Source organism: Pseudorasbora parva, chromosome 15 (assembly GCF_024679245.1).
Source record: "Pseudorasbora parva isolate DD20220531a chromosome 15, ASM2467924v1, whole genome shotgun sequence".
Taxonomy (NCBI): Eukaryota; Metazoa; Chordata; class Actinopteri; order Cypriniformes; family Gobionidae; genus Pseudorasbora; species Pseudorasbora parva.
Genome location: NC_090186.1, coordinates 16,632,399 through 16,659,026, shown reverse-complemented (window position 1 = coordinate 16,659,026; position 26,628 = coordinate 16,632,399). Strand labels below are relative to the sequence as shown.

Here is a 26,628-nt window from a genome sequence, read left to right as displayed (position 1 = left end):
ATACACACACTAGCCTTGCAAACCACCAGTAAAACCCTGAAAAATATGTACATCAAAATAAATGTTATTATACACATTGAATGATCGCTATTTTATTTAAGCTTGTTTCTGCCACAGAATAAAAAAATAAAAAAGGTAATTGCGAATTTTTATCCCACAGGTCAGACTTTTTTTCTCGCAATTGCGAGTTTACATCTCGGACTTTCTTCCCCCAGAATTGCTAAATATAAAGTTGCAATTACGGGTTATAAATCATTGCTAAATTCTGATTTTATAACATGCAATCCTGAGAAAAAAAAAGTGGTAACACTTTACGGTAAGAGTACAAGAATTATCATGAATTTATGCATTAATTCATACATGACTTATGTATTACTACAAGCATTAATGAATCATCAGGAACTAACAGGAATTCAAAGTCTTTCATTCATGACTTCATGGATTAACAACACCTTAATTAAAACATTAACTAAGGTGAGTAAATCATCATACATTATGGTTTATTACACATGATCATGATGTTTTCCATGTTTAAAAATTGGTCTAATTCATGCATGTAAGACTACTTTCGAAACCAGAATTTATGTATGTATTTATGTATGTTTGAATGTATTTATGTAATTTGTGTATGTTTTACCTAATATGATGTAATTTTGCTGTTAAGTTGCAATGTAACATTTTAGAATGGACCCCAGGAAGACTAGCTGATTGCATAGACTGTCAAGCTAATGGGACACATTAAAATAAACAAAACTAAGACTACTTTAAGTTATGTCTTATTTTATTTATCGGGAGGAGCACATTCAGACAATTAACCTAATTAATTTGCTTTATTCTAGTTGTGTAATGTAAGTGTGCACTTGTGAATTATTAAAGGAATATACGAAAATCCACATTACCTTATATGCACAGGCTAGACCAGTAACGTTATATCTATTAATGTGATTAACTAAAGTTTTTTATTAATCATGATCTCTGAGTTAAGCATGTTCATGTCTTTTTCATAGTAGCCTGCAGGTTAAATGGTCAGACCCCAAAACAGGCGACAGGCTCAGCACATAGCACATGAATTCTGTTGACATTATAATACATTATAGTCATCATTAACTAAGCATTAGCTTCTCATGACTTCATCATGTTTGTGGCCCCTCTAATAAAGTGGTAACATTAATGATGGCATTGTGAAATAACATGGATATGTACATGAAAGTTCAAGCCTTTACACAGTTATCGTAAGCTTGTTCATAGTTTAATGTGAGGTACAGATTAATATTAATAAGTCAGGAATGTGAGTTATGAAGTCAGAATTCAAAATGTCAGAAAAGCGAAATGTAAACTCAATTGTGAGATAAAAAGTCACAATTATCTTGCCCATTATAATGTTTTACCTTGTGGCGGAAACAAGCTTCCATACTATTTGTAGGTCAATGGTCACACAAGCACAAGATGCTCTTTTGATAAATATCAAAGTATGAAAAATTTTAAACAAACTTATGGAGTTAGATTGGGAGTTAATGCAGCCTACAGAAGCTCTAAGACACCTGGATTATTGTTTTTGTCTTGTTTTGTAATGATAAAAATCATTAATTGACAGATGCAGATTTTGCGTCTTACCAGAGAAATGGTTAGTGAAAAACTGAATTTTTCACATAAGAAAAGTTTTGAAAACAAGAACAACCTGAAAAAAGTCTGAAAAAAATAAAGATGCATAGCCTCTTTCAGCCTCTGTAGAGTACTGCTGCCATAAAACCAAATGGATACATGTCAAATGCTAGGAAATACAGAGATTCTTGTTTTTGATTTTTCACTCAATGTGTTATGCGGATAATGATTTGTAATAATAAAAATAAATAAATTATCTCACTAGTCTCAGACTTTTGGACCCCACTGTATATTACAATCTTATCCAGTACAGAAGGAGCTGTCTTAAGCCAGACATTATGTTTGTGGCCAATTGCAGCTCTGTAAACAACAAGCTCAAGAAGCTTCACTCTGAATTCAACTGTTGTAAACATGCCAATAAAATGGAGAGAAAGTGACATTCCAAACTGTCTAAAACATTGATTTTCTTTCCCCCTTTGACAGGTTTGCTGAGATCCGACTCCCAAAGTTTGCTTTGGAAAAAAAAAAAACATACTTCAGAGACTCTATTGAGGAGTGGTGTTCACTCTATGTTCTCCAGATCAGTCAGTTGTACACAGCCCTCAAAGGTGAACAAGCTGTTGTTGACTCAGGTGATGGCATTAATTTTAAACATCTATCACAGTACAGTATATCACTGGTTGATTGATTGTGTCTCTCTATCTGCAAGCTCTGTATGTAATGAATGGATTGTGGATGAAAGCCCAATATAAACGAGGGATATAATAATAATAATAATAATAATAATAATAATAATAATAATAATATGGTGGTGGTTGAGGAGATTCCCCCCTTCAATGTAAAGTGCTTTAAGTGCCTTAAAAAGCGCTATATAAATCGAACACATTATAATAATAACAACAATAATAATAATGAATAAATAATAGTTACTGTCACTGAGTCCATTATAGGATTTATGTTTAATTGGTGTGTAAAAAGTAAATAATTTGAGTTTTAAATGAGTTTAAAACCTAAATTAGAGACTGCTAAGATCTACATAATTAGACACAAAAAATACACCACGGTATCTTAAGATGAGAAGACTTTTTGATCAACTGTCTGAGAGGAAGATAGTCACATCAATCCTAAATTACTGATTGACTACTTTTTAAATCTAAATTCCATCATCCTACACACACTTTAAGCACTGAAAACCCCTGACACTGAAGTCTAAAACTGTGTTGCATCAGAGTAAGTACAGAGCAACAGCTAATCATGAATGATTGTGTTCACAGAAGGGGGATGGAAGCAGGTTAATGTTTAAAAAATGTTACTCGGTCGATTCTTGAAGGACTATAAATTGATACCGCTCCATCTGAACAGTCCCCCGTCAAGAGGACTTTAATGGTAAGTTACAATTCTTTTGCCTAAAGAGCTACGATTTAAACTGAATTTTAAATAGCTACTCTTCCAGAAAGCAATAGCCGCCATTTCAGCGTCTCGGTTAACTATAAACCCTATATAGTCCGGCTATGAGTAAACCACTTCTAGCCAAAATAACCTTACATTTGGTTACATGTCGTTTTTTACCAAAACAACTGGCCAAAATAAAAAAGTCAACAGTCAGGTGTTTGTTCCATTTCTTTGACATATCCGTGTTATAGATGACTAGTCTACTGTAGGGCTATGGTTAGACATCTTATACATTTTCATTGACAGCCTAAATTTAGCCTAGACATCAGGGGGGTGTTTGGATGGCTATTAGATGTATTTTAAATGTAAAATTACTTGCTGGGATTAGTGCAAAATCACAAAGTTTGTACAATGCTGTGCCCTCTGGTCATAAAACAGGTGATAGAATGTGGGGAAAGATGTATAGCTGTGCGATTGCTGCCCTGCTGGTAGCAACGGCCTGGGCCGCACCCCATGAAGGTCACGACCACGGTGGTCACACAGCCGACCACCACCACCATCTCCACCATGGGAAGGATGAGCCCCATCCCAGCCACGAGGAGGGCACCGATGCCTGTCACCTGCTTTCTCCACACAACGCTGACTTCGCCTTCTCTCTCTACAAGAAACTTGCGTTCCATGCTGATGCCCAGGGCAAGAACATTTTCTTCTCCCCGGTCGGGATCTCAATGGCTTTGAGCATGCTGGCTCTAGGTGCCAAGGGCAGCACTCATTCACAGATATACAGCAGTTTGGGTTACAGTGGGTTGCAGCCTGAGCAGGTCAATGAGGGTTATGAACACTTGATCCACATGCTGGGACACAGCCAGGAAGCCATGCAGCTGGAAGCAGGAGCTGGTGTGGCCATCAGAGAAGGTTTCAAAGTAGTGGACAAGTTCCTGAAGGATTCTCAGCACTACTACAGTGGCGAAGCCTTCAGCGTTGACTTCTCTAAGCCTGAAATTGCTGCAGATGAGATTAACAAGTTCATCGCCAAGAAAACCCATGACAAGATAACCGGCATGGTGAAGGACCTGGACGAAAGTACAGTGATGATGCTGATTAACTATATGTACTTCAGAGGTACTAAACAAACTTCTATTTCATTCAGTGATATTCCTGTAAAAATTGATCTTTGATCTGACCTTAAATTCTTGCAATTTGTCTTTATAGGGAAGTGGGACAAGCCATTTGATGCAACACAGACACACAAAGCTGACTTCCAAGTGGACAAGGACACCACCGTGAAAGTTGACATGATGAAAAGAACTGGCCGCTATGACATCTATCAAGACCCTGTCAACCAAACCACGATCATGATGGTGCCCTACAAAGGCAATACTTCCATGATGATCATTCTTCCCGATGATGGGAAGATGAAGGAGGTTGAAGAATACATCTGCAGACACCATATTAAGATCTGGCACGAGAAACTCTTCAGAAGGTAATACCGTCAATACCTCCATATTTAAATTCATGTAGTTTACTTCTGACCTAGCATTTGATGTCTGTTTAGTTGCAATGAAATGTGGGAACTTGGAAATGGTAGCTGATACACCATATCTTACATTTCTGCCCTTCAGTTCTGTGGACCTGTTTATGCCCAAGTTCTCCATCTCTGCAAAATTCAAAATGGACAGCGTTCTGCAGGATATGGGAATAACCGATGCATTTAGTCAGGCAGCAGATTTCTCCGGGATCACAGAAGAGGTCAAAGTAAAAGTGTCACAGGTACGTGTGAACTTGATTTTATCTTTTGAAACGCCACCAATGGTTGACAGACCTAAAGAATTAAAAAAATCTCTACAGTCATATTCACATTTTGAACCCAATCTCCAGGTTGTCCATCAAGCAGTCCTCAGCGTGGACGAGAAGGGCACAGAGGCAGCAGCTGCAACCACAATAGAAATAATGCCCATGTCCCTGCCAGACAGTGTGATCCTCAACCGACCTTTCTTGGTACTGATTGTAGAGGACAGCACCAAGAGCATCCTCTTCATGGGCAAGATTACCAATCCTACTCTTTGAGGTCCTACTCAAATCATAACTTGCCAGCCCTCTGCAGATGGTTGCTAATCTTTATGTAGATCTATTGTAACCTGCAATAAATGTTGAATTGATTGTATTCAAGTTTGTCATCATTTAAAAAAAAAAAAAAATCCACTGTAGCACTTCACTTTACAGTCCTGTTTCACATGTACATACTATGCACTTAGTAATGAGAGTAACTTGGTAATAACTAGACACTAACCCTGAAACTACCCCTAAACCTAACCTTAACCCATGTAGTTACCTTACATTGCTCAGCACTTTCATGCGTAAGAACACTATAAAAAGTGCACATGCTGTACAATAAAATGAATCCAATAGCACCACATATTTCTCAGTACTGGTCTCAACATAATGCTGTCTGCAAATTTGAGCTTAACACTTTCCCTGCCATTGACGGAAATTTCCATAATTTGTGCGAAAATGCTTCCCTACCATTAAAGAACATTTCCGGAACATTCTATGTTTTCACTGTTATTAGGCATCTAATATGTAACCATATGCAATAATGTGATCACAAACAATAAATGGCATATAAATCAAAACTGCCAAACGTTACTGAATGAAACATTGGTCCAGGACAAGCTATAAAGACTGTGCAAGAATTAGGGGTGTTGTGTTGATGACTCAGTCTACTCCATCTATGTTTTGATCATCTTTCAACCAAATTTGATCATCTTACAACCCATTCTGGATGTAGTCTTTGACAAAACATGATTTTCTCATCTTTTTGCTCAAAATGTTGTTTTTTTATGAAACCTACTCACATTTAATTGTTGACGAATTTTTTTAAGCTAGAATAAAATAATAGAATACATTGTTGTGGTTCTTTGTTTTGATATATTGGATTTTTAGATATTCACACAACTAAATATACTGGGGGCCATGCCATTTTTATGAAAATGATCAAAAATGCCGACAGGGAAAGATTAAAATTGCCCTTCTAATTTTACACACATTTAACTTAAATGTATTAATCAAACTCATTTAAGTAACATTGGTTAAATGTCTCAGTGGTAGTAATTCTGTAACACATTCTATTTTTGCCTTACTGATATTCCTCAGGAGTCCTGCAAATGAACAACAGACATTTCGATTTGCAGCATTGATCTTTTTTCTGTTAGTCTTCATCTAGTCACTCACCGGGACAAAGTTTAGCAGGTGATACACAGATCCTACTATTATGTAATATATAGTGGAACATATACAGTGTGCATATGCTATAACCTTACAGATGTTAGGGTCCAAAACTTTAAGACCACCATTGTAGAAAATGCTTCTAATTTCCCCAGCTTTTCTTTATTCTATGCTTTTGCACAATCCTAGAACTTTATGTTTATTTCTAGATTTTGATTCACATATTTTCAAAGTGGTCTTAGACTTTGGACTCAACTGTTGATAGAGCTTTGTTTTGAGAACAAATGTATTGAAATGAAACAACACCATTCAAAATAACTTTTGCCTTCTGAAGCCTAAAACTTAAAAGTATAAAAGTGCATTTATATAGGTAATAATACCAATAATTAAAAAAAATAAATAAATAAAAAAACACTAGAAAAACAGAAACATAGTAGGTTGGTAGTAATGCATGTTTGTCTTATTTTTAATTCTAACGGGGATAAATATATATATGTACAGCTTTATTTTGGGTTGCACAACAGAGGACAGAATGAGATAACCTCTGGTTCATTCCCCTCACCTCTCTGACCTTTAACTTTTTGATAGAGATTCTTGTCCAGGACAGTGTGCTCAATCAATACTACGTCCTCCATAAAACCAACACAGCAAGCTGAGGCATGTCTGTCTCTTCTACAAGATCAAGGGTGCAAATAAATTAAAATTAAATGAAAGCCTTATTGTTTGAGGTATGCTGTCAGGAAATAGATCACATCAGGCTGATACTCATTCCAAGATAACTCTGGCAATGTTTCTGGGCCATATGGCAATTCATCCAGTGTTTTTGCTCAAGCCTGATGTCATCATGTGGTTGTGAGTTTTTTCAAGGGCTGACTAATGAGAGGTAGCTGGTGATATGACCAAAATCTTATATCATGATATGAGAAATTGTATTAATAACAGTGTATGTGTATAAAAAAGAAAACTACAAAAGTATAGTGATACAAATGAAATAGACCTACCTGAAAAACTTCAACGACTATGTGATAGAGGAACAAGCATGCAGCCATCTTTAGAATTTTGTATTTGAACTGCATTTTTTGCAGAAGCTCTGTACATTTCTATGGCATCACTGTTGAAGAATAATTAGCTGATGAAGTAGATGTATTTATTGAAGAAATAACACGTTATCGTGAGCATTGTAATGTTTGAAGCGGATGTCATAACAAATGTCAGTAGACCGGTAAGAATTTAAAATGAACGGATCATTCATAAATACCTAAGATCTTACCTTCAATGAATACCTGAAGAGTGTATCTTCAGGTATTCATTTTGTTTTGTGACTTTTAAAAGTGACTTTTATTGTATAAATCACCATGGATCACAGTTTCAGTTAAAAACCTTCTTTACTGTTCTAAAAAAGAAAATAAGACACCTACATCTTGAATGGCCTGAAGGTAAGTAAATTAACAGCACATGTTCATGTTTGGAGTGAGCTATCCATTTAATGGAACAGATGGCAACAGGTATATTAGGGCGGTTGTCACTTTAAGACTGAACGCACGTATCTAATATTGGCTCTGTTTACACCTGGTATTAAGATGCATTTTGCTCAATTATGAAAGAATCCAAAATAATCAAAGATATATGATATTTTTCTTTGAACAAAGACATTTGTTTTACTGTGTTTCACCCCCTCTCTCTTATCAGTGGGGCTGTTTGGGATTCCTAAAGACAAAGAGATGTTGAGGGCCTGTAGGCCAAATGGTGCCACACCTGTAGTACAGTGGGGGAAGTTTGGTCTGATTGGTCAGTTTGAATGTCTCAGGGTTTCAGTCACAGGGTCACGGGATGGATAAAAGAAGATTGCAACTGTTGCTCGGGATCTTTTTCTCTGGGGGTCTCTTTCCTCTGACGCTGTCTTTTTCTCTGGCTGTCTCTTCTAGGGGCCTTCTTTGGCTATTCTCTTTTTCTCTCTCGTTCTCTCTTTCTATCTCTCTATCTCTCAGTTAACATTCTATACATGCTGGGTACGATTAATGGTATAAGTTCCCTTTCGAAAGGGAACTTGCGCTGCGTCAGCTGACGCTATGGGGAACGCCTTCAGCGTGACAGGTGTCTGAAATCGCTATCAAATCACAATCCTACTGACCGTCGGCAGCTGGTGATGTCATCACCGTGCGACCAGGAAGTATAAAAAGGCACCGTGCCAACATGACAACATCCTTTCGTCTTCAGGGACTGTTTTGTCTGGTTCGCTAGAAAGTCTTTCTAAAGTGGAATGAAGTGCGCTGATCCGTGTCTCAGGTTTCTCACGCCTGGGGACACGCACACCCTTTGTGTGCTCTGCCTGGGGGAAGAGCACGTGCGGGAGGTTCTTGAGGGGGCTTCCTGCGCAAACTGCGAGCGTTTTTCCAACTGAGGACGCTCCGCTCTCGCTTGGCCTTCTTCTCGAGGGAAGAAGAGCCAGCATTTGGGAGCGGTCCCGCTCATGCCGAGGCTGAGCGGCGCCGTTTGTCCTGGGGCTCCCAGATGGATCTGGCTCATCGTCTGGGAACACAGTGCTCGCGGACGATCAGCCAGGTCGCGAGAGCAGGCGGACGGAGGAGGAGTCGGATGGAGACTCCTCCTCTTCGTCAGCCCGTGCTTTTCCAGTTGGCCTACCCCCTGATGCGATGGCTGAGTGGCGCACCACGGATCTCTCTCTCCGGGCGGCCAAACAACATAGCAGTCGCCATCGGACGGTCGATGGCGGCTAGGGTCGCCACGGAGAGGCATCGGTGGATAAACTTGGTGGGCATCGGGGTGAAAGAAAAGGCTTTTCTCCTCGATGCCCCGGTCTCGCCCTCTGGGCTTTTCGGCACCTCCGTCGAGGCGGTGGTGGGAAAGTTCAGAGAGGCGAGGGCGTGCTCAGCGGCGTATAGAACGTGTATTCCGCTGAGGTCTGGGGCGGCGCCCAGGCAGGAGGGTGTCCCTGGCCCATCAAGATCCGAGGATCATCAAAAAATATATATATATATAAATAAATGGGCCAACGCAGTAGCGTGGCCTCTCGTGCGCCCCCTCCGTGGAGGAGTAGGACGTGGAAGAGGCGGGACACCCGCAACAGGAGGAGGGACATCGGGGAGAAGATCCGCTTCCAGCGCCCAAAGCGAGGTGGTGAGTCTCCGCCCCCGAGGGCGCGGAAGTGATGTTGTGTCCCCTCCTTTGTTGTTCTGTTGTTTTTCTTTTTTCTCCCCGGGCGCGCTTTACACCAGGCCGCGCGGGCTGATGATGAGCGGAGGTGAGACTCTGACGAAAGCCTGCCAGGCCGGTGTGTGCTCTGCCCGCACACAGTGCATCGTCTCTGGGGAAAGCGGGATTTCGCGGCCGCCTCCTGGGCCTTACATGTGAGAATAAAGCGCCCCGCCCTCAGGTTAGTGCGCCGAAGCATGCATGTTACATGAAGCGATGAGGCACTGAAAACAGCGGGTGAGTCCCCTTTTAGGGCAAACATTCTTCTTTTTTGCCGTATGTTTGGACTCTATGCTTCCCTGAGGGATATTTTGTCTACAAAAGATGAAGAAAAGTGTAACAGTTGGAGAAGTGGGCCTGTAGTTCCCCGGTAAAGGTGGCTAGAACGATGTTTGTGATAAACACAGTGTGTTTATGTAGGCTGTATGTTTGCTAGTGTAGCAACAGTAGTTTATAAGGCTGTTTTCTCTTCTGGATATGTGTAATATGAGCAGTTGAGGCCTCCGCACATGCCGCGGGCATGTAGCGGCGATATAAACTAACGTATGTTCTCCTGGCGAACGTTTTTAGCCGTAGCCACTTCTGGGTAGCGTTGGCACCTCTGCTAGTGAAATACCTAGATGAATTTGTGAGGTTAGGCTAGCGCATGAACTGCAGTAAGGTCTGTCCCAGTCCTTTTTAGGGCCGTTGTTGTGGGATTATCAGACCGATGCTAGTGCATCAGGTTGGCCTAGGCTGTTGATGGGATGACGGTGGCGTCTCGCGGTGGCATATCGCCCTGGCAGTTGCCCCGGGCTCCTGTCGGTATCCCTGCAGGAGCTTTGTATCCCTACCCGGCCTCCCCGTAGTAGGGTCGTCCGGCCAATGCCCACCCCCCTTCTGCATTTGGGGGTTGTTATTAATGCAAAAAGGTGTATAGCAGAATGAATCACGACTCAGCCAGTGGTCGTGGGGACGGGGTAGGCGTCTCTTCGCGGTGCGCAGTCAGACTGGTTTTGCTAGCCCCGCCCCCCAGAGCTAGTGCGGCCGCCACTTCTGGGCGGCCCCCAGGCTTGGTTCAGGAAATGGCCGGATGTGTGTGTTCAATATCTTTCACTTTTTGCTCTGTGTCTTCTGCTTCACCTTTTAGGCTCGGGTCGAGCTGTACTTCGCAACCATCTGAAAGCATCGGTTGGTAGGATGCTCCCCTGGAGTCGAAACACTGTCACGGCTGACGCCCTTGCGCGGACGGCGGACCGCTGGACGATCAGACGGCCGCCCTGGAGGCAGGTGGCGTAAGTTGTACTCCCCTCGCTTTAGAGGGTTCAAGGCGTTTTATGCTGAGTGCACTGCTGTGGGCATTGTGTTTTAGGTCCACGCTGGTAGGCGCTACCTGAGAGACTGCGCCATCGCAGAAGGCTGCTATGGGCCGCTGGGGCGGACCGACTATAGAAGGCTGGTTGGCGGGACACGCCAGACGAGGCAGTCCGGGCAGTTAACTCTGGGTCAGGTGGTAGGCCTCAGTAGGCCTCCCTGCAGGTGAGTTCCGACATCGTGGCCCATGTGAGCGGGGAGGGTTCTCCCCAACGATGTCGGCTGTAGCAGAAACCTCGTCATAAGTAGGCCCCTAACGGCCTCCCTGGGGATGAGTCCCCAGGTAGTGACTGGATACCCAGTCCTCATCAGCCAGCAGACAGCCACTGTCAGCCCGACTTTAAGGGCTCGCTGAGTTTCAGCACGCCTCACATGGCGTCCCCTGAGGGGGTGACCTAGGGTTCCGACCATTGGTTGACAGGATCTAGGCCGCTTGAGGCCTCCTGTAGGGTGAGCCCCGGTTCCCAGGTCTTGCAACAGTGTGCGGGTGCTAGCCAGGCGGCTAGCATAGTCTGCTATCAGGGACGGGCCGCTTCAGGCCGTCCTATGGTCGTTTCCCGGCCCTGCGGGGTTTCCGGTGGGATTTGCCATCGGATTAGCACCGTATGTCACCAATCTAATAGGGAACTGCCATTCGGCAATAGGCCTCTCCGGGCCGCCCTAAAAAGACCGGACTGTACGTAGGCATCAAACAGGCTTCCCTGGAGGCGAGCCCCGGGAACACAACAGCTCCCAACAGTTTGCACGTTGGCTGGCAGGAAGTAGGCCGCTCTAGGCCGCCTGAAGGTGAGCCCCCGAGCTAGCTATTAGCATGGGTGGCTTCTGGCGCTATAGCCTCATGAGCCCCCTGAGGAACCAGTAAAGCCAACAAAGAGGGTGAGCCCCGAGCTGGGACGCTCATTAGGCCAGTGTATTATGCTGTCAGGCCTCTTTGGGCCTTTTTGGGAGAGGATTCCCGGACCAAGGTCTCGGTGACACGCTGCCATTAGCGTGGGTGGCTTCTGGCGTTATAGCCTCATGAGCCCCCTGAGGGACCAGTAAAGCCACCTTCCTGCGGCTTTTAACAGCAAACAGCTAACACTAACGGTGCTGGGTGGAGGCGCCTCATGGCCTCCCTGAAGGGGAAACGGTTCCTTGGAACGGGAACGTATAACTGGCTTTGGGCTGACAGCTAGCGGCTGCCCGCCGGTGGGTCCCGGCCTGCGCCGGTATAACTCAAGGGCGGGCTCATGCCCTAGCACAACGAGACTCCGTTTCTGCTGCGCAGTCCCTTCAGGACAGGGACTGGCTAGCCTACAGCATGGGTTACCTACCAAGCTGGCTTAAGAGCTCCCCTCATTGAGGGTCGTCTGCGAGCTTACGGCCGCTTGAGTCAGTCTGGTCAGACGGGCAGGCCCCCCTCGGGGCCTCCCGGGTAGATCAGTCCATAGGCCTTTTTTAGGCCTCCTGAGCACCCCTGTAATAAATGTGCTCAGTAGATCCTAGGATCGAGCAGAAGAGACTCCCCTCGATGGCAAGGGTAAGAAGCACTAAGCTGAGTACTGCTCTCCAGGATTCCCGTCTCCGAGTTCCGGTCTGAGGAGGACATTGCCAGTTTGCAGTCCCTCAGTCTGGATGCTCATAAGTAAGAGCGATGTCCGGAGGCTCTGCTTTGACAGACAGGGTTGGCCAAGCTGGGGTCTCCCACAGAAGTGATGCCAGGTGAGGCCTCCCTGGTGGCATTCGGTGAAGGTTTTTCCCGAATTAGTGACGGCTGGTGGCGCCCTCGGGTCCCCTAGCCACATTCCCTTAAGGGACTCCTTCCTTCGAAAGTAGTAGGTCCCAGGCCCTCGAGCAAGCTGAGAGTAGGAAACCTCAGTTAAAACTTGTTTAGGTTCTCTCTTAGGCATATAGCTTGGGCTATGACCGTAGGGAATGATGTCACTGGCAGCCTGTGTGGCTAGAGGGGGAGTGGTTCAGACTTTCCGCGAACACTCGTCCAGGCAGTTCTCACTGCCAGTAAGGGGCGTGCACTCCCCTCAGCATGGCGGCGTGGGTATATCGTTCCCCATAGCGTCAGCTGACGCAGCGCGAGTTTCCTTTCGAAAGGGAACGTCCCCGGGTACGTATGTAACCTTAGTTCCCTGAGAACAGGGAACGAGACGCTGCGTCACATGGCCATGCTTCAAGGTGTGCCTGCCCACAGTCCCTTCAGACGAAGCGGATGTTGTCATGTTGGCACGGTGCCTTTTTATACTTCCTGGTCGCACGGTGATGACATCACCAGCTGCCGACGGTCAGTAGGATTGTGATTTGATAGCGATTTCAGACACCTGTCACGCTGAAGGCGTTCCCCATAGCGTCAGCTGACGCAGCGTCTCGTTCCCTGTTCTCAGGGAACTAAGGTTACATACGTAACCGGGGACGTTTTATCATCTCATTCATCTATTTTGTAACTATTTTAAGTGTAACCATAACCGGATTTTGTCATTAAATTCTTTCAATTATACATGATTTGCTAACTAGTTTTGGTTTGGTATTGACTTTGAAGTGCTCCCTATTGCAATACAATATAGTCACATTAAAGCAACGCTCTCCCACATATTTTGCTATTGTAACTGCGCTTATTTCCGTCGTTGGTATAAGTTGCAGTGGGTGGTTATAGACAAGAAATGTACAGTTTTCTACCATCACGCTGATAACGTTTCTTTAGTCGTTCGGCAACCCTGCAGTCAGAACCACTGTAGGCGATCCACCCTTACAATTAGATCACAAGTGGATGACTGCAGGTGTAAATGTGGTCTAAAATGTGTTGAGCTTGTCTACTTTCGACCACATCCATAGTGTAAAATGCATTTGACTTGATTTTTTCTTAGTGTAGAGATAGATAGATAGATAGATAGATAGATAGATAGATAGATAGATAGATAGATAGATAGATAGATAGATAGATAGATTGATAGATAGATAGATAGATAGATAGATAGATAGATAGATAGATAGATAGATAGATAGATAGATAGATAGATAGATAACAATGTGACAATGCTAGACCACATACTGCATCAATTACAACATCATGGCTGCATCGAAGAAGGATCCGGGTACTGAAATGGCCAGTCTGCAGTTCAGATCTGTCACCCATAGAAAACATTTGGTGCATCATAAAGAGGAAGATGCAACAAAGAATACCTAAGACAACTAGAAGCCTGTATTAGACAAGTATGGGACAACATTTCTATTTCTAAACTTGAGAAATTTGTCTCATCAATCCCCAGACATTTGCAGACTGTTATAAAAAGAAGAGGGGATGCCACACAGTGGTAAACATAGACTTGTCCCAACTTTTTTGAGATTTCTTTTTTCAACTTATTTTTCCCTTAAAAGGATACATTTTCTAGGTAAGTTAACCTTGCTTTCTGGAAAACCTGTTTGTCACTGTCTCATCATCACTGAGTATTTAAGTTCCTCATTGTGCTCACTTCAGTGCCCGGCTGTTGCACGCTGTTTGGCATGTTGGTTTTGTCATTCTAATAAACCCTGCATACATTGCGATCGCTTCATCGCTCAGCAGCTAGAGGAAATGAGGATGAGAGGCGTGATATATCTGCGCCCAAGTAGCAGTGCTTCTCCTGTGCTTCCCCATAATAGTCCCAAATTAATATCTTCCTAGTAAATCGCCTATAGCTTAATCTGCATTGCTATTTTTACTCGTTGAGAATATGCAGGCCACAAAAAGTAATTAGGTGTGTTTTTGTTTTGTTTTGTTTTTTTGGATCCCTTTTAGTCGGAACATGCTAGCTGGCAACATAGGATTCCATTCATTATGCTAAGCTAAGCTAGCGGCAACCCTGCCAAACTAAAACAATAAATGCATTTGCCCACATATCTCAATGTAGGAAAGAAGTTGAATAAGCCCTATTTCTAAAAATGGTGGATTCTATAAATGTTCCTTTAAAGCATACTCAACAATGGTAATGGAACAAGCCTAATTAGAGTAACAGAATGACTGGACTTGACAACTATTGTCCGTCTCATCATACAGTGCAAAAGAAACCGCTCTACACTCCACAAATGCCTGTCTAGTGTGCTGCTGGGTTTCATGTGTAGTTTCGCTTCAGTAACTTGCATTGATGGAGACTGTGTGTCATCTGAAGGGTTTAGATCCAGTTACTGTTCTCCATCAGAGCTGCTTTCATCAGTTTTGTGTTCTACGTGCAACTCAAATGCTCCGCAATCCGCTCAGATATAAAGCATCTGTCATTTAATGAAGATTTGATGAATGAACTCAAGGCTTGATTATACTCTTGTTGTGTCAAAAGTGATAAGACTTTTCTGTTCTATGCACGTCGCCATCTATTACTTTGTTCACAATCATTATTATTACTGTTAAGAGAACACAGGCTTGACTCCCGTTGCACGTGTGAACAGAACATTTTAAGACTGACATCTGTACGTAATTATAGTGGTCAATTCCAAAACTGATAGAGTGAATGTAGCCATACAGGACTGATAACTATATTCTACTGCAGTGTGAACGTGGCTTATTGTCAGTAGATTGTTAGGAGACCATCACAATAAAGTGTTAGCAGATATTAAGCAGACAGTATACTAATGCTTGTATTAGAGTTTGTTGACACACTTGCAAAGTTACATATAGTTAGTAGAATCTCTAAAATGCTCAGAAAGGCTTCAGAAAGGCCTCCATTGGCATTCAGTACATTCCCACTCACAAAACCCATAAAGGCACTAAACACATCGATACAAAGTCCATCTCACTGGCTTTACAATAATGTTACAATGCACCGGAAAAAGGTTTTGTGCGCAAAAAAATTCAAAATAAGGACTTTATCCGCCAAGTTATATTTTTCCGTGTAGGCCTCGGACGTGAACTCACGCGATAGGGGCGCTCCTCTTCGCTTCCGGGTCACGATATTTTTTTCTCCAGGATGGTAGGGGAAGGTACAGCCTTTTTTATCTATGATTGGCTATAAAGGCTCTCCTCCGATTGGTAATATCTCACGTTCATGGCAGGCTGTAAGCTAATGTCTGTTTTGATCGTCTTTACAACAGAAGTAAACAAAGTCAATCCAACATTGCCTACACACACATACACACACACACACACACACACACACACACACACACACACACACACACATTTGTTTTTGTGACATATGGGGACATTCTTATGGTGTATTGATTTTTATACTGTAAAAACCATATTTCCTATCCCCCTAATACTCTCCTTACCCGTAAACCTACCCATCACAGGAAACATTCTGCATTTTTACATTCTCAAAAAAACTCATCCTGTATGATTTATAAGCATTTTTAAAAGTGGGGAGATGGCCAATGTCGTCATATTTCACCCTCTCCTTCTAATATCTGTCATAGCCATGTCATTATACACATTTGTGTCCTCATATGTCACAAAACATGCCCCAAACACACACACACACACACACACACACACACACACACACACACACACACACACACACACACACACACACACACACACACACACACACACAATTACTAGTATGTTTAACATGCACTTAAATTGTCTATTACTAGCAAGTTTGTGTAATGTTAGGTTCACAATAATTAAAAGCTGTCATAATTTAAATCATACTGTGATTCAAATTACTCTTCTGGTGTTTGGTACTTCTAACTTGATCTCTGTTTGGTTCCATATTGAATGAACTGGGCTTAGTGGGCTAAGCTAAATGCTATCAGATCATCACCGCGCGTCAGAGAGATTAAGTGCACGCACTGAGACGAGAGAGGTATGTAACAACTCGTTTTAGTTAAGGGAATAACATAGTTTAATATGAAAGAGCGGTGAAGTAACCCTTTAAAAGAAATACCCTCTTAAATTATTATTTTTTTTTTTAATTCCCCAGTTTCACAGTCAAGGCTTAAAGGGTTAACTCAAAATTTTAATTTCAATGAACTCAAAATTTTAAGGCAACCAGGTAACTTTTGTTCTAAATAATTTTTTACAGTGTATAATGTATGGCGGATTAGCACTTCTGAGAGTACTTCGGCTCCGCGCAATAAAAAGTCCCGGCCGAAACATCTTTCCTCACACCTCCCCCTCACTCTCTCATTTCTGTCAATAGGGAGATGTGAGGGAAGATGTTTCGGCCGGGACTTTTTACTGCACCGAGCCGAAGTACTCTCAGAAGTGCTATTCCTCCATACATTATAGTTCTCCTTTTTAATCCGATTAGAAACGCGCCACGTTTTATTTTGTCACCATACTTGATCGTTCAACTACTCGTGTAACTGTATTTAAATAGGGGAAACGTGGAGGTGTTTGGTACTTCTAACTTGATCTCTGTTTGGTACCATAGTGAATGAACTGGGCTTAGGGAGCTAAGCTAAATGCTATCAGATCGTCACCGCGTGTCAGAGAGATTAAGTGCACGCACTGAGACGAGAGAGGTATGTATCAACTCGTTTAAGTTAAGGGAATAACATAGTTTAATATGAAAAGGCAGTGAAGTATCCCTTTAACAGTTATAGCCTGGTTAAACTTACCCCATACATGTTTTTCATTTGGTTATTTAGACAATGGCAAGACATTTAACAGGATGCAATTAACAGGCATTGAAATAAAGAGAAAGCTATAAAAGGTGTTAACAGAAGATTAATTTAGATCTTTTTAACCATATGAAATAATGATAATTTCATACTTAATACTAAAATTTGTATCAAAACTAAAATGTTTTAAAGTGAGACAAGCTAAATAATTCATCGAAAATAATTTGTCTTTAAAAGTGTATGAGTTTAATATTGTATCTAATACATTGTGATACATAGGACATGGACATGAAAATGTACTATAGCAGGATTAACCACTTACTTTTGTGCACACGTTGCATGCTGGGCTATGAACATTACTCTATTTGGTGTTCCTAGTGCACTGACAACAAGAACACCCACTACCCTATCTGCATTTGTTGTCAACATTTGCAACTGCAAACCTACTGATATTTGTTTGTTTACTTGCATCTAAAACACCATAACTGTCTAGTCATGACCTTCAGCCATTAGCATGCTGACTTATATGTCTCTCCCATCAAAAGCTGTTGAATTAAACAGCATTGATCTGATTTTTCTCATTCACAAGGTGGCACTGTTGTTTCTCTGTCCGAATAATGCGAGGAAAGGCTATGAGTGAGAGAGAAAGAGAAAAAGAGAGAACACGCTGGTCTCCCAGCACAGCAGATGTTAATTTTCTTTCAGTTGGCTATTGAGCGCCAAGCAAAGCAGCCAAGCCTCCCAATTCACTGACCATTTAACACTACTAATGACTTTCATGCTCAGTAAGGCCACACAAAACTGTGGCATTCATTCTGAGACAGACCCTCGCCACTAAATCTACAAAATGGGACACGAGTTTAAGGACAAGGCAGGTGAACCCTCTACGCTGGCAGCACTACGATCAGGCGAGGGCCATGTCCCTGGAGTGGATGGTAGCAGAGATAATTGAAACTAAATGGATTCTGCGGGCACGAAATGAACTACCAGCAGGTGGAGTCACAGACGGGTGATGGAGGTGATGATAGACATCGTATGGCCACAGCAGGACACCACCAAACAAACTAAGCCCAAAATGCTTGTAGTTATGATATGTACATCAAAAGGGAACACTTATAAACAATAAAATGTGTTCTTAATTGTGGTTGCTGCAATATTCAATCTAATTCTTATTTTGTAAAATTTTAAACAGATGAGGAATGTCTTTAAGAACTAAGAAATTGCATTATCCCATCTCAAGCTACATTAATAATAAGTAATAGACATAGAATATTCTGAACTTGTAATGAGAAAATAGCAGCCACTCTCCCTATTAGCAAAAATATTATGGCCTCCTATCATTAGCCTTCAAGAGTCAATGACATTTTCAGAACAAAGTATTAAAGCTTCTTTTTTTTAAGACCAGTGGTTTTATGCAACATGGTTGGATATATTATGCTTGATGAGTCTAGCTGAAAAAGATAATTATGAAAGTATAACTGGCCGTTTACCCAAAAATGTTATTTATATTATTAATGACTCCTTATGTTGTTCCACACCCTCCGTTCAAGACAAGTTCATCTTCAGTTAAGATATATTATATTTAGTCCGAGAGTGTATCCAAGTCTATGCACACTACTGTCCATTTCCAGAAAGGGAATAAAAACATGTTGTGGAGTGTATACGCCCAAACTAATTTTGGCGTGCACATGCTGCGCTGTTTTTCGCATACATATGATACTCACTTTATGGAGTGTGTATGACAAGCTCTTGGGTAGGATTAAGGTAGTGGGGTGGGTGGTTTGTCCGTATAATACTCCATAAAGTGTATAAGCCAAAGCCATATCATATGCACGCAAATAACAGCGTATGCATGCCAAAAGATTTTTGGCGTATACATACATTCCACGACATTGCACACTCATACTATTTATACGCATTTTCCATGAGATCCGCCTGGAATCAGCGTATTGATTCATGATTCGGCTCGCCAATGTCACGTGATTTCAGTAGTTTAGCAGTTGGACAGGCGATCTGAATCATGAATCAATACGCTGATTCATAACCATTTGAATCTTTATTTGAGGATTGAAAACAAAAAGAAAATTCTGAATAAAGTCATAGTTTTTGTGATTTTCTGACAAAAATGTATTTTTGATGCTTCAAGAGATTCTAATTAACCAACCAATGTCACATATGGACTACTTTGATGATGTTTTTATTCCCTTTCTGGACATGGACAGCATAGTCTGCATACATTTCCATAAGCTCTCGAACTAAATATAAAATATCTTAAACTGTGTTCTTACGGGTGTGGAACGGCATTACGGTGAGGCCAATTCATTTTTGGGTGAAATAACCCTTTAAAGGTCCCATTCTTTGCGATTCCATCTTTCAAACTTTAGTTAGTGTGTAATGTTGCTGTTAGAGCATAAATAATACCTGTAAAATTATAAAGCTCAAAGTTCAATGCCAAGCGAGATATTTTATTTAACAGAAGTTCCCTTTCAAAGCCTACAGCGAACGGCCAGTTTGGACTACAGCCCTGCACTTCCTGCTTTAATGACGCAACTAAAACCGTTTGTTGACGAACCCTCCGCCCATCAGTTTAATGCCGGATTCGCAGAAAGATTATTCTTAAAAGATGACGCAGTTCCCTCTTTGTCTGGAGAAGGCGTTGTTTATGAGCCACAACCGGTAAGTGTATTTTATTATTTAAGTTGGTCCGTTTAACAGTTTATGTAACTCATGACACAAAGTGCAACGCTGTTTAGTCTTGTTAACTAACGTTAGATGGCAATTGAAACTAATCCGAAAAACTTCGCATATAAAAGTGTAGTAATTCATTCAGACACCATTGATTGTTGGTGTTTGTAATGATCAGTTTAAACTACTGAATAGACAGCTTACCATTCTGAAACATCCAGCAAAAGTCTTTCCTGAGCAGGTTGTAATCAATCCTCTTCGATTTTCTCCGGGTCTGATTCCGGCTCAAATTGATAAGGCAATATAGACATTTTTGCGATAACATTGAGCGCAGTATCTACCCGTTATGGTAAGAGGCGGGACCTTTCCGGGCAAAGTGCGCTAAGCTGCTGTCCAATCACAGCGTGGGAAATGCTGGCCCAATCAGAACTCGTTACGTATTTTTGAAGGAGGGACTTCATAGAACAAGGAAATCATCAGGCCGTTTTTAGGACAGAGGAAACAGCGGTGTACAGATAAGTAAATTGTGTGTTTTTTTACACGCAAAACATGAACTCATGTTATATTGCACACTGTAAACATAATCAAAGCTTCGAAAACACGTGAAGAATGGGACCTGTAAGTTATTTAGATTTTTTTTTAATGACAGTTCATTTTCAGGTGACACTTTATTTTAATGTGTCCTTGTTACACATGCTACATATATTTACTATACTATTTACTATAGTAATAACTATAAATTAGGCATAAATACATGCAACTAACCCTAAACCAAACCCTAACCCTAAAGTAATTAAATGTAGTTAGTTAATTATTAATTAGTAGTATAATTACACTGTAACAGGGACACATTAAAATAAAGTGTAATCCAGTTTTATTTTGAGGTATATATAATGAATGCTGTTTAAATTATACTGTTTCATTTTTTTAATTACGTAATTATTATTTAAATATTAATATTAAATACAATTATATATAATTAAACCGTTATTTAATATGAACTTCTACTACTCGCTATATGGATGAGTACTCCTTTCAAATACTCCTTTCTTTTTTGAAGACTACACCAACCTTACATTAAGTATACACTCAAAGGCCACTTTATTGGGTACATCATATTAATACCAGGTTTGAACCTCTTTTGCCTTGATATATGCATATGATGATAGCATCACAGTTGTTGAAGATTTGACAGCTGCACATTCATGATGGAATCTGCCGTTCCAGCACATCTGGTGCTCTATATGATTGAGATCAGGGGCCGTATGCAAAAGATTGAACTTATCTTAACTCTTTCCTCGCCAAACACACAATATTCCATTATTTGTGAGAAAACGCTTCCCCGCCCAACACGGCGCTATTATGCATCTTCTGAATGAGTACTGAATCTGATCTGGATACAGTCTGTCACAAAAAAACGTGATTTTCTCAGCTTTGTGTTCAAACTGTTGCTTTTTTATGAATCTTACCCATATTCAAGAGGTGATAAAAAAAGGAATGCCTGAAGCTAGTATAAATAGTTTTTCCCCCCTTTTTTTAAAGGTTCAGCCCTTTCTTTTGATATATGCATGCTCATATACTGTATATATGAAAAAAATATTCCATGGGCTATCACATTTTTGTGAAAATGTTAAAAAACCCTGGGGGTGGCTGGCAACTTTTTTTTTTTTTTATGCTGCTGTTGCAAGAGTTAAGGCTAAATGTAGCTCCTAACTTGCTGATTTAGGAGAAACAGTAAAATATAATGGGTGTGTCAGCCCCAATTTTAGGACTCCAAAGTGTTTGCTCTAAGAGTATTTCATAAAGCATTTTAGCTCTAAAACCATCTCCTAAATCTGTACAAAGTTAGGAGTTGGCAGGCTTCATGCTGGTGAAGTAGGACGGACTCAAATAATATATAGGCGTTTTAATGTTGTCGGATTCTCAGAGTGAGTATACAAGCAACAGAATCGCACATAAAAACACAGCAGAACTTACAATACCGGATAACGAGTGACTGAAAATGCAGAACTTAAATAGGGGATACAAACGAGGATGACAAGACACAGCTGACACAGATGATCTAATAATGATGGTGACCATGATGACAGATGAGTGGCGGGAAAACTGGAACAAAGCAAAAAGTGACATAAAAGAAAACAGGAAGTCCATGGAACAAAACAGACAGGCATGTGAGAGGAGTATTCAAGAGGACTCCTTAATCACTAAGACCCAATCACAATCCTAAGGTGGCTGTTGCCGGCAATCCGCCTAACCAATCTGCCCAAAGACACTGTACACCATTGAGACAATAGGCGATAGAGTCTTGGGTTCTGAGCCTTTTCTTAATGCAATAAGTATTTTGATTTATAGATTTTAATCTGCAATGACATAACATAAAGGTTAATTTATGTACAGGCAAAATGCATTGAATGAAATTGCGGTCAAGTTGAATATAATGTTAAATCATCGGCGCATATAGCTTGTGGGCAGCTCGGGTGACCGGAGTTCAAGTTCCAGCTCATAGATCTTTCCCGATTCCCCTATATTTCCTATATCCTCGGATGGGAATAGGAAATAGGAGAGTTCAGAGGAGTCAGGATTGGGGAGGGATTCAGAGAACTTTTGGGGTAACTCCGTGAGTCGGCTGTGTAGAGTATAAATATGCCTCATTTCAGGCAGATTGGGTAGACTATTTGGAATTGAACATGCTCCTTCCAAACTATGTTTATAAAACAGAATCGCTTGAATTCTGTAATATATCCAGATGAAGGAAGAGAACAAAAAGCTAAACATATAATTGTTTAATTGGTGACACTTAGCCTATATTTTAAAATCTTTATTTGAATATGGCAACATGATTCCTTGTCCTACAGTAGCTCCTACCCCATCAGTCAATTGCTGTCCGCATAGCTATTAAGCACGTTTACATCATCCATAGCAACAAAGTCAACTCTCTTAGACGTCTCTCTAAAAGTTGTAAAAGTAGTAAACGGTCATAAATAGTAAATAGGTTTTAAATAGTACGTTCGGTCCCACTATATATAGATTGCCTTAACTACTATGTACTTACTTATTGTATTTATATTGTATTCCAAAACACATTTGCTTATATTGAGGTGAGATACAGGTAAGGTGCACAGTGTGGGTACATTTAAGGGTAGGGTTAGATGTAAGGGCAGTGTCAACAGTGTAATTATAAATGCAACTAAATGAATTAATGACAAATATAATTATATGCAGATAATTTTTAAAATGTAATTACAATGTACACAATAAGTGGATTTTATCAACATATTAATTTACTTTTAAAAGGCCACCTAATATAAAGGACGTTCTAAGAACATTAATATTATATTATAATATATTATATTATAATATATATATATATATAATATATATTATAAATGGACTGGTAAATGGACTGCATTTATATAGCGCTTTTATCCAAAGCGCTTTACATTTTTGCCTCACATTCACCCATTCATACACCGACGGCGATGTCAGCCATGTAAGGCGCCATCCAGCTCGTCGGGAGCAGCTGGGGTTAGGTGTCTTGCTCATGGACACTTCGACACTTGGCAGGTGGAACCGGGGATTGAACCACCAACCTTCTGGTTTGTAGACAATCTACATGAACCACTGAGCCACTGCCGCCCCATATTAATATATAACATTATAATAAATACAATTATTGTTTTTTTTTTAATAACTTTGCTATTTAGGAGAACTTCTCATTGCTAATTGGTGTTAATCTGTAACTTTCAAAGACACAATATGTTTCGGCTACATATGTAACCTTGGTTCCCTGAAAAGGGAACGAGATCCTGCAAACTGTCGCTATGGGAACACCTTCTGCGTGACAAGGCCAATGACGCTCAGCACCGCCCAGAGAATATGTCACGTATGCGTCATATCAGCGAGCTAGGCGCAATATAATGATATTTTAGAATGAAGGAAGCTACTATTCGAAGATAGGGGAATCACAGCATCTATTCAGGGAACCAAGGTTACATACAGAACCGAGTCGTTCCCTTTTATAGTTTTACTCAATGCTGCAAACCTTCGCTATGGGAACTTTATACCATCGCACGTTTGCCTAGAGGTGAAGTGAAGCCTTGCGCAGAAATTGCCTCAATTATCCAATGAGACATTCTTTGCACATATCTCTTGTCCATTCGGGGGGAGAGAACGGCAAGTTTCACCCACAAGCCCCTCAGAATCAGAAGCCGCTGTGGATAAAACATCCTTATCAAAGAGGCCACAGCCAAAAGAATTCGAATCACAAACTTCTGGGGTAGGCCGCATTTCATTGTGTAATAAATAAAACGGGGTCGTCACTGTCACCGTTCTCGAACATGAGAGAAAGGGTTCATAATCCGTCTGCTCACTCTCCATGTGCTCCGGCTCGCCAATGTCACCCAAAGTGTCCATCAAGTGAGATGAAGCTTCCATCTCATGAGATCACGTTGCTCAGGCAGGCTGTGGCGTTTAAACAATGCTCAACTGGTATAAGGAGCACAAAGTTAGCCAATAAATGATCCCCCACTCCATTAGACCTGAAACATTGAGTCAAAGCTGCATCGGTTTGCTAATGCCAAATTCTGATCCTACCATCTGATTGTAGAAACTGAGACTCATCATACAAAACACTGTTTTTCTTTTATAAAGTGGCCAGTGAGTGTATATTTCTAATAAAATTTGAATGAATGAATTTAGGCTAGCAAAACACTTATTGGGTGTATAGGTCATCAAATGCTGTGGGAACGCATGGTATTCCTTTTGTGGAACGAGTGCAGCTTGATAAATTATAACATTAATTCAAATGTAACTTTAATTAATACCAGATATAATAAATCCTAGATAAAGGACTGATCCAGAAAAGGGCCTGAAGCAACATGTGTGCTACCGCTTCTCATTCAGGATGTGATTCAGTTAACATGAGGTAGACAGTAATAACATCAGCCTGACTCTGATAAGCAGAAAACAGAATCGATTTTTTTTTTTACTTTTTGATTATTTATTTATTTATTTTTATGTGAACTTACTGAATCATCATTAGTCATAAGCTCATGTAGCATTACATCCAATTAAATGGATTTTTTTTTTTTATGTGTGGATTAATGGTAATTTAAAAATGTGTGCCATGAAAAAAATCAACACATTAAAAATGTAAAAATGTATGGAGGTTTTTTTTAAATGGTTTAAAATCCATATTTATTATAAATGCAAATAGATTTCCCCTCGGGGAGAATTCATTATCAGTTTACTCTACAAGCTCCCGCACATTTATGTGCCTAACATTTTTGTTGGGGCCCAAATTTTCTATTTAGAACACTATGCAGCTTGTTAAAATGAAGGATCAGACCTTGTTTATATAAAAGCACAATCTGTATTTTGAGGTAAGTCATGCTGCTGACCTTGCAAGAGAGGTTGTAAACAGATGCTAAGTTATTGTCTTCTGTGAAGCAGTTCATAATGAAATTTCACTATGAGATATTTTACCATGAGGGATGTACAATCATATATCAAAAGTGTGACAGCTAAGTCATTTGAGCAGATATTCTATTAAACCAACAAACCTGTTGCTTTCACGCAAACATGGCTTGCATTGCACAGATTGGTAATAGCAAAGGACACAAATTATTCCACTGTTATATGTGCAAGCATCTATTTTGTTATAACTTGCAGTGTAAGCCAATGTGATGACACCAGCTGGAATGAGGCAGGTCAGATTTACTGTGGGCTCTACAAAGTAACTTGAGGAACAGACAGTAACACACTCATTTGAGTGGATTTAAGTAGACTGTAATGAAGAAAAAATGTTACTTCCAAGGACAATTACATTTATGCTTCCTGCTGGGAAATGCTTGTAGGCTCTCTCTATGAAGAAGACATCAGTAGAAAACGGAACAGATTAGCAGAGAATAATTTAACAAAGCCACACAGTCATATAACAAAGAATCAACAGTCTTCTGAGACGTGCAGTTTGCATTCGAATGTGCGTGATAAGTTCAATAAGAATTGAATACTGAGTAGCTTAAATTTTACACACAATAATCATTATTTTTTTGTTCCAAAAACATGTTTCTGAGCATGTTTCTGAATGAATCAGCATTGTCACATGAATCAGTTGAAACGATTGAATGATTCAGCAACTTGTCCATTATCCATCCAACAATCTATTTTGAGATATAAACTCATAATAAAATAAAATAAAATTGTGAAATAAAAGTCATAATTACATTTTGTGCGTGTGCGTGTGTTATTCCATGGTTGAAATAAACATCCGTGGATTAACTAATATATTCTAGATTTGTCTTTTTTTATGCAAAAAAAAAAAAAAAAAACAGGAACCTTTAATAGATTTATAGGGATTGATGACTAATTGTGCGTTTATGTCTGGGTAAGAGAAAGAGAGAAATAGAAATCTGGTAGGTGCAATTTTACAGAAGAAAATTATTACATTACATATTATTCTCTTACAGCAAGTCTTCATGAATTTTAGTTTTTCCAGGAAAGCTGCTTGTTTTACCTCCAACCATCATCAAAAAGCAAGAGAGAAACAAATACACAGCAAAGGCCATTTCCTTTCCTGCCATTATGTGCTCCTGGAAATGGCCTATAAATTAAACATCAAACATAAAC

General features: G+C 40.7%; 1 protein-coding gene across 1 annotated transcript; it reads left to right on the top strand.

Annotated features, from left to right (window-relative positions):
- The first annotated feature begins 2,839 nt into the window (after positions 1-2,839).
- On the top strand, positions 2,840-5,158 carry LOC137041200 (alpha-1-antitrypsin homolog). Its single transcript, XM_067417228.1, has 5 exons — positions 2,840-2,988; positions 3,433-4,116; positions 4,207-4,477; positions 4,617-4,764; positions 4,873-5,158. Exons 2-5 carry the CDS (start codon positions 3,441-3,443, stop codon positions 5,059-5,061), a joined length of 1,284 nt encoding a protein of 427 aa, XP_067273329.1. The 5' UTR covers positions 2,840-2,988; positions 3,433-3,440; the 3' UTR covers positions 5,062-5,158.
- The last annotated feature ends 21,470 nt before the right edge of the window (positions 5,159-26,628 follow it).